This window comes from Kryptolebias marmoratus, linkage group LG20, assembly GCF_001649575.2.
Source record: "Kryptolebias marmoratus isolate JLee-2015 linkage group LG20, ASM164957v2, whole genome shotgun sequence".
NCBI lineage: Eukaryota > Metazoa > Chordata > Actinopteri > Cyprinodontiformes > Rivulidae > Kryptolebias > Kryptolebias marmoratus.
The window spans coordinates 7,042,407-7,055,642 of NC_051449.1; the positions used below are offsets into that span (position 1 = coordinate 7,042,407).

Below are 13,236 nucleotides of genomic sequence, written 5' to 3' on the forward strand. Positions count from 1 at the left end.
TCTTTTTACTACTCTTGATTCATCTTTAATTTTTCAATACGGACACAGTTGCAGTTAAAAAATAATGCCAAAAATAATAAGTATTTTTTGAAACATATTTCATTATTTCAGACAAAAAAGGCAAGTTTTTCTAGCTGATGATTGGGATGTTAAACTGCTTCTACCATGACAAAATACAGTATTTTTTTCTGAATATAAGAACTGAATCAGCCTGCCATGGTTGCCTTTGTTTCAAAACAATTACAGGACAACTACAGATCACTGAATAGTTCCTCTTTAACATCTCTATAACCTGAATGGAAAAAGAACCCAAGTAAGAACGGTTTCAGACCTAATCGTGCTGTTACAAACTACTCATTAATCATAAAAAGAGAGAAAAAAGTTTAATAAAATCACAGCACCAGAGACTGAACATATGTATATTAAAAAGCAGTCATTATGAGAGAAAATATGTGTCTCTGGAGCCTTCTCTTTCACCCGCCCTCTCTCTCTAGGTCACGATTGCCTTTGAGTAAGGAGATTAAGATAGCATGCGTCAATCTAGGATTTGGAGCCAGAGAGAAAAATGCAAACTCCTCACAGACAGCCAATGCTGCTGCTTAGACTGCAAGTTCAAACTCTATCATCAGACAGAGATAGAAGAGCTGCATTAACTGTATCGATATGACTTAATTCCCAACTTGCTTGGTGCCTGTAATGGATACATTTCATCTATAGAAGTCTCTCAGCTCTGCACACAATTAGGATGCAATGTGATTAGTATTGGTAGGAAAAGGGATGTGTGTATGTGTGTGTGTGTGTGTAAGGAGATTATGAAAATCATTTTGCCAATCATTTTGCTATTTGTGTTATGATCATTTCTCACTTCTTGCACAACTTTGGAGCCACTGGATTTGTAGGTGACTCTTGCAATGTCTGTGCACAGAGAATTGTTGCCTCAATAAAGACAAATTAAATGAATAGGTGGAGAAAGGAAGCAAAACACATTTAGAAACATTCACAGCAGAAACAGGGCTAACAAAAGACTATGGATTGTTCCGGACAGTTCTGAAATCTTACTGTTCTTCCTGCTTCAGAGAAGAGCAGGAATGTAATAGGCTGGAATAACTACTACAAGGTTTTTCCTTTTTTAAACAACACTGCTTGTTGCTTAAGGATCGCACAAGATCTTTGTTTTAAATTTTGTCTGTAACTATTTGGAGTCAGCTTTGTCTATTAGCAAAATATCTCATGAACCACTGGAGAAATTTCAATGAAACGTTCAGGAAATAACCATTGGGCATACATCTCCAGCTGATTAACTTTTGGAGCCAGCCCAATTCAGGTGGGCCACCACAGCCAGCTGACTTTATAGAACACAAAAATCAGTCAGTTTTACAGATACTAAGCTAAAATTTGGTGTGGTAGTAGCTGAGGGTCATTCACAGTGCGTACTTCAAGAGTGACATTTCTTGCATGAAAGTGGACTAAAACGACATTTTAGTCCATTTGCTTTGAAACTGTCAAATTTCTAAATCTACTTTCCATATTTTTTGGCTTTGAAGGAGACATCTTGATGCTTGCTGTGAACTTAAGTAATGCTCCTTCTGGTTGTCCTATAGCCTTACTGCCTTTTGTTCAGGTCAGATGAAAAACATGTAAGTGCAATATTATTGATAACAGCTGTGAAAACCTCACACTTTTCCCACTCTTCTCTTTTTGCTTGGTCATTAGAGTCCTCACAACACCCTCTTAGTGCTTTAGCATCTGAGTCAATATCATCTAAGTCATGTAGAGATATCTAAAACAATGAGAGTTTCAGATTTATGAATGCATCACAATTTGAATAAAAGCCTATGATTTACCGCAGTCCAAACTGTCCTTTCTGTTACTGGTAATACACATTGATATTGTGATGATGATGACATTTTCTTTTAATATATTGTAATATAAATTATTTTTGTTTATTTCAACAAATGTTACACCTATTGACTGCACCTACTTTAGGGGAACCCACTTTTTGTTGAACTTAAACATGAAGTCAAAACAGACTAACAGGGTTACAGTTCACTGCAAGTCCACAAGTTATGTGAGAGAAAAATCAAGAACAGATTTTTTTTCATCCTTCTGATCTTTACAGACTGTTAGTTATGCAACCCTGCGTAAAGCCTGGTATTCAGCTGGACACAACATGATACAAGCGTGTGGAGAGGCATCTCTCTGTGCCCTTCGCGTTGAGGCTCTTCTAGTGAGTGCACTGATGTGGAAAGGCCTCACAGACGGATTAACGCCCAGTACAACAGATGGTGTATTTTCCTACGCTTCCTGTTCTGCACACGCACACAAAAACACACACTCAAGTACACGTGAAAAGCTAGGGGGGAAAAGCGCGCATTTTACCTTCTTCTTGGGCGGCATCACGGTTGAAGGTGTCCACCTGCGTTGTTCTACCAGCTGAAATCACCTGGCTCCAGTGAATGAGACATGAACACGCATGTCATATGACTGGTTTTACGATGACAGGTGGATACATCTGAGAAAAACTGTCCAACGCAACAAAAGCTCCGATGTTTAAGCTCCGGTTTTTTGCAAAACCGTTTTGTAAAAGTGATATATCTCCCAAATAAATCGCGACGTGAAGCACCGGAGAGGAGTTCCCCTCAGTGCTTGCACTCAGAGTTGAATGTAGTTACCCTTTCCTGAGTCCTTTGGGTATTAAAGGCTTATTTCTCGGCGTGGCATCTGTTGCGCCGCACACCGCTCACTCTGACCTCAAGCCCCGGCTGCGCCAAAGTTGTCCAACCCGCCTGCGCGCTCCTGGAGTCCCAAATAGAGGAGCACAAAGTGAGGAATGTGTCGTTTACCAGATTTCATCTTTTGCTAGTGTGATGTGTCTGTGCATCCAAAAGGCTTCCTGGGTTTTGGCTGCACCAATGAGATTGTTTTGGCCTGGCCCCAGCAGAGACAGAACGGGAATAAAAAAAAAAGTAAGAGGTAGATAAAGCCTTTGTGCGCCTGATTTACAGCTCGGGACAACAAAATCATCATCCAGACAGCGTAATCATGAGATTTTCCCACCACTAACCCTGTTCTCAGAATCTGCCACACACACACGCACACAGGATGCTTCCTTTATCCTGTGGTTAACCCTGCACGACAGCATAGTGTTCTCCAAAAGGTGGCAGGACGCTCGGTTATTGCTGGAGTTTTGCAATAATTAACACGTTTTTGTTTATTTTTGTTTTTTTCACTCATTGGATTTTTCTGGTATCTAAAATTCTGGTTAAGAAAAGATAACACTGATAAACTTTCTTATCCTTAAATGATGCAATATGCATGTTTTTTTCAAGATTCAACAGATATTTTGACGAATAAGAATATGTGTGATTTACAGGTACTTTTAAAGGCACTCATTTCGAAGTATAAAGTCAAACATAAAAAAGGTTATTGTGAACGACATCAAATGGTGCAGTTTGAAAGTGTTTACTGCAGTAGTTTTCCAGACATATTGATATGCAATTCTGAAATGCAGGTCCACACTCAATGTAAACAAAGCACTAGACTGAATCTGCAGAAAGCTTTTCTGCTTACTTTACTCAACAAATCTAAGCGTAAATATGTACCTATGAATGAAAATGATCTGACTTCTACATCTCCAACTCTTCCATGAACATTGCCATTGCTGACCTATTTTCAGTCACTCTGTCTGTTTCCATAGGTAAACAAACCCACTTGGTAGTTGGCAGCCTCTCACAATTTTAGCTTATAAATTTTTATATAAAGTCATGTAAACCAGTAATATGAGGAAGAAGAAAAACAACAGATTTTGTTGACTGGTCTCCATGACTTTGCGATGAGTATCTACAGTATAGTGGGCTGCTGACCGTGCCTAATTAGGGGACCAACAAATTAAGTGGTTGATTCATCTAGAGTAGACTAGACTAGACATTTTTAATATACATAGTTGTTTTGAATGACTTTACAGCAGTTTAGTTTCTTATATTTGTTATTTTAAAACTTTTTGTAGATAAATTGAATTTCTCTTTTTATTATAGTTATTTTGAGTTTTTTTAGGATTATTTGAATTTGTGTGGAGTTTTTCTTTTTAAGTCATCACTTGGTTAGGTTCTGTTTGAAAGCTTTGAGTCATTTTGATTCACTTTGTGTCTTTTTCTGTCAGTCTTTAATAATTTAAGGAAGATCTGATTCTCATTTGGTGTGAGTCAGTTTTGAGTTGTAGTGGTATTTTTTAGTACCTCTAATATTCATAGTTATTTACATTTTTTTCTGCTTGTGCCTATAAATGTTGGTTTTATTGACTAATAAAAATATGCCAACATTCACATCAAATGACCAGGGGCTCCTTTACATTGTGGAGCCTGTGCCTTCCATTTAATAATCCTTCCATAATCTGCTCAAAGACTCTTCAGATCTCTTCCAGCACTAACAAGTGACACCAAAACACACTTGACACCCACTAAAGCACAGCTGAAAAGTTGTTACATCAAGGAACATTCCTTCTTAAATAATCAACCACGTCTACGCATTGCCTTGAAAAAGAATGTTGACCTTTTTTCCTCCTGTATTTAATCTACAAAAGTGTCTCCTAAAGACGCTGACACAAATTTCCTTCTTCACCCATTGCTTGCGCCTGTAGTGACACAAGCTTTCAGTCCAAATGCTCATTTTTCAAACCTGCTATGCAGAGTCTCGTGTATCCAGGCAGAATTGACTGATGGAAGATCAGTGTTGGCTCAATTAGTTGTGTTTACCATTGACTCATTTCTGATGAAGCAGCTCTAAAAACAGTGGCAGGTGGCAAATTTAGTGGTATGCTCTGTTTGGGATATAAAAATGTAGCTGGGGAGCATTAACATGAACCAAAAGAATATATTTGGTGACCAGAATGTGAGGAAAATGAACATCTGGTTCAGATTCTGATCAAAAGTTAAGACAAGTTCTATACCATATATGAACCAAATGATTCTTAGTGATTTGCTGAGTAAGCACAAGCAAATGACCAAGATCTGAATAAATGATCTGATTACTGTTTAGACGACCACAGACAAAAAGAGTGACATAAAGTTTTTCATTCCAAATGAAATTTAAAAAAAATATATACATATGGAATCATTTCTTATCGAAACACTTTAAATCAGTTTGTTCACTTGCTCTCACCTAGGTTATGATCTGCTTTCCTCAAAATTTATGTCCAGTGATGAGTCATAAATTTGACTTTTAATTTACTCATGACAGCTACTTGATGTTGGATTCAAAAGTTAGGTTAAGGTAATTAGACCCTGACTGCTGTGGTTCTGTTCAGGAGCGCAGCATAAAATTCTGAACCCTATGTATAAACCGTCTCGGTGTGCCCCCATGCTCATTGGATCAACATCTTTCATGCATATTTTCAAAACCCTTTTCATTTCAAGACTTTTGAGGCCCCCTCTTTGTAGTGGGCCCTGAGTAAACAGTACTCCCACACACACCCATAGGCTTTGGCTCCGGGTTGTGTTAATGTTGATTTGTGCCGATGCAGCCGGAATCCCACATCTGCACAGGCACACGCCTCTCATCTCAGTTTATCTACTCCCATCACACGTGCTCATGTGCACATGTGCTCTCACACATTTATAAACAAACATCTGTCCCTAAGCTTCTTACAACCATTGTGTGCACGTGTGTGTGTGTGTGTGTGTGTGTGTGTGTGTGTGTGTGTGCCATCAGCTGAGGCCAGTAGTGCACCGCTGGCCCAGAAATGAATGTCATGCACCATTTTAGGCAGAACTCCAGATCTGGACCTTTTACTCTGCCCTCCACAACCAGAAAACCCACAGGCCTAAAAAAGACTCCTGAATCTATTATTGATAGCAAGTGGGCCCAGACTTTAAGTTTAATTTTTACCTCAGCCAAGGAGGTTATGTTTTTGGTGGTGGTGGCTGGTTTGTTAGCAAGATTACTTAAAAACTAGTAACCAAATTTTGATCAAATGTTCTGGAAATGTTGAGGTTGTCACAAAAAACAAGCAAATAAATTTTGGTTCTGACCCAGACCACGATCCAGAGCCTAAAGAGCCTATGACCTTAGACAGAAGTTTGTGCTTTCTGAGTGCTTCTAGCTAAATTTGTTTTCAGGAAATCAGATGGACTTAATGCTTAGTGATTTTACTCCAATCATTATTATCCACTGTAGATCTTATTTTAGGTGACTGCCATGAAAGGCGGGCAATAATGTAGTTGTCTCTGTCTCTCTGTGTGTGTTCATGTGTCTGTCTGTTAGCAAAATATCCCATGAACAACTGGATGGATTTTAATGAAATTCTCAGAAAGTAATCACTTCATGTACATTTACACATGATTAGCTTTTGGAGTCAAGCTGATTGACGATGGCCGCCACAGCTTACTGATCTTAGCAAATGCAAAAACTGCTACAACTTTTCACTTTTACAGATATTGTCCTAAGATTTGATGTAATACTAACTGAGCCCCACCACATAATCTGAACTGTAACAGATTACAGGGGATGTTTGTTTAAAACTTTGTCATGCAAAGCAGTGATGAATGATATGCAGTCTTTCAAAGAATGTTACTTTATTTCCAAATGAAGTTGTCATTTGACTGGCTTCAGCCTGTGTGTGTGACACTGGCTGAAGAGGAGCAGAAATTACTTTAAGTTAGCGTTGATCCCTTAACTGTTAGACACAGAAAGCCAGATGTACAAATGACTAATGCTAGACTGTTTTTTTGTTGTTGTTGTTTTTGTTGTTCAGGTTTCTATTAGAATATTCTAAGATTACTATATGAAACAAGATCCAATTTTCATCCCCAAAAAGTGTTTGTATAGGCATAATGCTAAACTGCTTCGGTCAATGATGAAATTCATAAACACAAATTTAGTATTTTTTGAAGTAAAAATGCTGACAGAAATAGAAAGCACTCAAAAGCAATTTTTATAATCCAGCAACAGCTCTCCATCTCCATTCCTGTTTCCCTCTTTCCCCCAACTACCAGCCTACAAAGACAGTACTCACCCAGGAGACATTTTTGGTCTTGAGGAACTTTGACATGGCTTGCAGGTAGAAAAACAGCGACCCCAACTTCTGAAGGACTCAGAGTTCTCACACAGATCCCAGATCACATTTAGCAGCAGCAGCATCCTCCATCCTCCACTGTCTGCCCCTTTGCCAGCAAACCACACCAGATTTACATCTGCCTGGAGCTTTGCCCGCCCATCATACCCAGCTAAACAGTCTCCTAAACTCACTCAATAAGGAGGAGGAAGAGTGGGAGCCAGAGAGGAACAAAGATGAGCTCCAGAAATGCCTGTCAGAGGCAGAAATAGAACTTGCACAAAGTTTCCTCAGTCGTACACGTGAATCATCCTCTTCTTCCTGCTTGTTGGTGGTTGCTGGCTCTCCTCAGATTAACAATCGCCACGCAAAGATGAAGCCAAACATCTGGCTGATGCCCCTATGAAGCTTGAGGGTAGAACCAGCAGATGAACAATCCTCCCCTTCTAACATCTGGGTGAAAAAAAAGACTAAAAAGGAAGGAATAGAAGGAGAGCAGCAGAAAAAAGGCAGGAATGGAGGAGAATAGTAAGAGCTGAGAACAGAAGAGAGTACCAACTGGAAAGGACCAGGACAAAGTGGAGGGCAGGTCACTGAGACCTAACATGAGATTAAAAAAAAACAACAACAAAAAGGACATTTGGATTGTTGTGAAATCTCACAATTTGTTCTGAACTGTTCTCCTTTAGTTCCATAGGAAGTGAAAGAAACAGCGAGAGGCTGTATGAACATCTGTAGCCTTCATGATTGTGTTCCTGCTCATGTTATCTTGTGTTTTGATTGTAATCTGGTTGGCAAGCTTCCGATTGGTCAGAGGGGCTAAAAGGATTGGTAGAATGAGAGATTATTGGTATTATGGATGATCGCCTCTTTCGGCCAATCCCAAACTCACTTTTAACCAGAACATTTCATAGAGCTTTAGTGACATAAATGTGATGATGATGTTTCTAAAACTAAACTACTTCAAACTGTTGCTTAACATTTTGTGAAATATACTTACTTACTTTTATATCATATCAACATACTATAATAAAACTTTTTTACTGTCAATATTCTAGGTGGGGTGATTTTTATGTTTAAGTATAAAAATAAAATAACCAGAAATCAGTGTCACAAAATTAAACCAGCACCTATCACTTTGAAGATAGAAAACATTTTTTAATTGTAAAAGAATTTTAAAAATAAGCTGAATATAGAGAAGACTTTAGCATCAGTAAGTATTCCAAGACCTGATAAAACCCTCTTCTGCAGCAATTACTGCTACAAGTCCCTTTGGGTGTGCATTAAAAAACGTGGGTACGACTCAGTTTTTACTCAGCAAAGTGTTTTGTTGTGAGGAATTCTTCTTAAATTAGACTTTTTTCTTGCTTAATATTTTACCAACCTGTTTCAACATAACTAAACTTTTATTTTTTAACATTTTAGTCAGTTTTTCTCTTTTATAATCAAACTTTTTTATTATTCCCCGTTTCATGTTTTTGACATCAAATTGAAAATGCAGGTTTCAGCAGATGTGCTTTTTGCTGACAGAGAGCAGAGCTGGATTATTTTATGCGCTTGCCTGGCTCCATAAGAGGAAGCTTTACACAACTACTTCCTGCTTTACTCGCTACAGATTCAGTGTCAGGATGAATGGGCTGGCAGGTAAAGAGTAGGGCTCAGTTATTCCCATCATGTAAATGTGATGAAACCTTTAAAACACAAAAGTTCCCAGACGCTCTCTGTTAATCCCTCATACCACTTCACTTAATTTAAAATTGCTGGTAGGTAAATTCATTCATTTAAAAGCATTCTCCATAATCACAACCTCTCTCACACACACATTTGAACATCATGATTGCATAATATTTAGTTGTTTAGTCAGCCACAGCAACAACTGCAAATACAAATAAATTATTTAATCAGCAATTGCAAATTAAAATAAAAACTGTCAATACCTATGATTCCTTTTTTATTTAATTGAGTACACAAAAGATAGATTTTTACATCTACAAACTTGCTTTCAGTTGGATGGAAATTGAAAGTTAAAAAACAAACTTAAATGAAATGATCAATATGAACAATTTGTGTTGTAGTATTTGTACACTGTTGTGAATATGAGGGATCTTTTAGGCATATTAGTAGGCTAAAATAAATCTTTATCACAGTTCATTGTGATGTTTTTAAAATAATTTAATAAAAGTTTTAATTTTTATTTCACTATTTTAATATTTATATAGCTCCAAGTCACAAACAAAGTCGCCTCAGGGCACTGTACAAAAACATTCACATACTTTAGTAAATAAAGTTATATTGTGCTGTTTATACAAAATATCAGAATATAGGGACCTTATAGAGATAGCAGACAGTTTTGCTGAGTCCTGTCCAAAAATAGACCCTCAAGTCAAAATGGAAAAGTTTCTCTTTCAGATTTTATGATGATGTTGTTCCTCACACATTTCACATACAACAGAAATTGCAGAACCATTACCTGTGACAACTGCAAAGGTTAGGAAACTCCAAATGTTAAACTGGCCTGCACACAACTGTTTCACAAAAGTAGAACTGAATAATCCAAAATAAGGGATGAAAGCTGGGCTTGACCAAGCGTTGCCAGTGCATCCTGGTTTCATGAACATCAAGCCAGGCTGAAAAGAAGCAGCTGACCTTTCTCACTATCTACACTAGCTACACTATCCCCACTACGCAAGGATTTCTGCAAACTATATCTCAGCTTGATGAACAGACTCTGTTCTGATTAGAGGGTATCTCTGAGGTATTATATTGTGTGGTAGGAGATTGTAACTGAAATAAATGAGTGAATCTGATTAAAAACTGATTCAGTTCAAACAAAAAACAAAAGTAGTATCTGTGAATAACAACAAAACCAATATAGATGGGAAATCCCTTCCTGACGTCAGGTTTTATGAAGTAATTCTGCTTTGGTATTGATTAAAAATGAACAATTCATATTGAACAGCTTGCTTCCAGTGGGGAAAGTTTGGTTGGAACTCAGGTTTTTATTTAAGTAAACCTGCCAAAAAACAGATTTATTTCACAGTCTGTTATCGTGGTGAAAGAGTTTGAGTTTTATTAACCTTTCTTTTTGGAACAAAAAACTCAGAGTTCCCCTAAACTCAGGGTCACCTTGCTCTGTGTTTTCACTAAACCCACTTTCTTGAATACCCCCAAGACCTTAATAAAACCCACCACAACAAAAACCAACAGAGCACGGTGTGTACTTAAAGTTCATGCACTTAATAATAATAATAATAATAAAAAGTCTGAAATTACATTGCTATTAGCGTCAAAAATAAGGAAAACCATTTCATCTTTAAAAAAATTAAGACTGGAAATAAATCATGGAAAATATCTTTTGCAGAAGCATTTTCTTTATGTCTTTACCGTCAGGTTTAACTTGTTTCACATCACAGTATGCACATCAACAGGACCGCACTGTGAGCACCATATTTAATTTCTTGGTTGCCTTGATTCTCTAAGCTCCTTTTCTGGTTTATTGCTGAGGTGGGCACACATGGCTCGCAGCAGTACAGTATGTGGTAATCTGTGAGGCTCTGTGCTGACAGCCTATTAAGTGCTGAGGACTGACAGTAAGCCCGTTTCATGTGGGAATGTAACTGTGATAAGGTCCTCTGCATTCTGAGCCATCATGATGTATGTATGCACAGCTTTAACTTCATAGCACAAGCTGCAGCAGGACAGAAAAATATGTTGAAACACATGCAAAGAGCAAGAAAGACGAATTAAACCAGGTGCTCAACTCTGTCATTGAGAGGACCTCACACACTCCTCCTGTCCTCCTTCAATTGCCTCAATCAGAGAATAAAATGTGAGGAAAGCAACTCTATTAATATTGACCACTGTACAAAAGCAATTAAACAAGTTTTCTATAAAAAATTACATCCATGAAACTCATGATGATGGAAAATATACCATAAAACAGTCACATTTTTTGCATTTTTGGGGATGTTTTTGGAAAGTCTCTAACTAAAATTAAAACAGGGAGCTGTTTGACTTTTCATCATCTTTTTAATAAACTAAAGCTGAGCAAAAAATTAATGGACAAGCACTTCAGCAGTAAAATAACAAGTTGCAAGAGTCACATTCAAGATACTGTGCCTGTGTTACTGAGCACTGCAGATGAAAAATGGACGTATGAATCAACTGCTGTGTCCCTGACAGTATACCTCCCACTACCACTGAACAACTTCACTGTTGCTATAGGATCAGATGGAAGCAATGCTGCAATGTTCACTTACATAGGTGGACTGCACTCTCCGCCACTGTCCCAACCCACAGCAATACATCAAGACATCAAGTTAAAGGAGGAAGAGGGCCGACAGAGCCTCCAAAGGGGGGGAGTGAATTGCCTCAACACAGGTTCACAAACAGGACTTTCATGGCACAGGTGATCCACCTGACTGCAGCCTCATCAGGGAGTTTAGGGATCTTGCAAAAGACGAAGAACCAAATGTCCACAAGTTGTCGTAGAGGTGGGATGGAGAGGGTCACCTGGGAGTTAAGTGGCTGGTTCCTCTCGAGCCCAGGTGATCATGACAGCAGTTGTCTTACAGCATCTCTAGAAAATGATGTATCCCCAGTCAGTCCTGAAGGGTTCAGCCCAAGGAACATTGGGTTGTGTGACGGCTCACCTCATCTTTAAACAAACAGGTGGCTCATCTCGCATTCTGCATGTTTGCCCTCATCCCTCTCTGCTCCCCCTGTTAAAAAAGCTCCTCCAGTCTGGCTTCTAGTTCAAACCCTTAGACCAGGCTTGCTGTGAGACTTAAATTCCCTTTTCTTCTCACATTTTTCCGACCGGAGCTCCTGCATCACTCCACATCCATCCTGCTCGTCTTCTTGTCCATCCTCCTTCTTTCTAAGCCCACCCTGGGAGTTCAGAATCAGAGATATTACCGGTTGAGTGTGACTCCTTTTTTCTTCCTCCTCAAAAATCTCAGCCCTGTAGCTCCTCCTCTTCCTCCACTATCTCTCTTTCTCACTGCGCACGCTGCTTCCTTCTGCAAGGGTCCTGTCTCATCAGGGGCGTTTCTGCTTACCTGAGTCACTCTTTGTGATCCTGATGTGACTGTGTGTGTGGTGTGGTGTGTGTGTGTGTGTGTGCGTGCGTGTGTGTGTGTGTGTGTGTGTGTGTGTGTGTAGAGGCTGCAGCTGAAGCACTCCCCCTCTCTGTTGCCATGCTAGAGCCGGTAACATTCGGCTAGCGCAGGAGAAACACAGGCTGAATTTAAATGTGCCTCCAGCCCCTCAGATTTACAAAGTCTCCACTCTTCTTCAGCAGCATCCTTATCTCTCCCCTCTTCCTCCCCTCCCTCCTCCTTTGTTATCTCTCAATCTGACCTCTCTTTATTCCTCCCTCTGTCTCATTTATCTCATCTCTGTTCACCTTGTCTACTCTAAGTGCCTCAGCTGTTGCTTTCTTTTATGTAGGCTAATTTATTTCTTTCCTGTTGTATTTTTTTTATTTCGAGGCTGAGAAGGTAGTTAGCATTAGTTGATGGTGCTGAAAAAAGTTTTAAATAAAGATATATTTCTTTATAACTGAGTCCAAAACACTCAATATAAGAGAATGAAATCAGAGAAAACCACTTGCTTGAACTTGTCATCAACCTCTCATATGCTAAAATGAAACATTGGTTTTATTATGATCATGTTTATGGCAATGTATAATCTTCACTAAAACAAAAAGAGACGAAAGGCTGGAAATAATAAAAGTTAACTCTTTAAAATATAGAAGAATTTTAGGCTTGGTTTTGTTTGAATTAACTAGAATGACAACAGTTATCATCATCGTCAGTTATATCATATATTATTGTTATTAAAAAAAAATCTAAAAATGATATCAAGATGTTTAAGACAAAGAAGATTCCTTTGTGCTGAGAGGTGTGTGGTATTAAGATAATAATTATAAATCACTCTGTCCTTGTGAAGTTTAGGATTGGATCTCTCCAGATTGGATTTGCTTCCAACTGATGCAATCAGATCCTGTTAGATTGGAATTTGGAGAGCTTTGAGGCACCTCAGAGTTTTTGTCACAGTCTTTGAGTCATTACTTAACACTATTTGAAGGATAACAGCTATTCTGCTGGAGGAGGGTACTCCTACTATAGAAGAGTGCTGTTGTCAAATTGAGGGGGGGTGATTGGTCTACAAAAAGGTTTAGGTAG

At 38.6% G+C, this 13,236-nt stretch overlaps 1 protein-coding gene across 3 annotated transcripts in view; it reads right to left on the bottom strand.

Moving 5' to 3' along the window:
- cacnb2b (calcium channel, voltage-dependent, beta 2b) overlaps positions 1 to 12,798 on the bottom strand; it is a 31,810-nt gene extending 19,012 nt beyond the window's left edge. For 2 of the 3 annotated variants that reach the window (XM_017410780.3, XM_017410783.3), the window contains exon 1: positions 11,308 to 12,798. In XM_017410780.3, coding sequence (XP_017266269.1) covers positions 11,308 to 11,355 — 48 coding nt within the window. In that variant the 5' untranslated portion in view covers positions 11,356 to 12,798. Of the gene's footprint in view, positions 1 to 2,379; positions 2,875 to 11,307 lie in introns of those variants that run through there. The other variant, XM_017410785.3, reaches the window with a different exon arrangement.
- Positions 12,799 to 13,236: the final 438 nt, after the last annotated feature.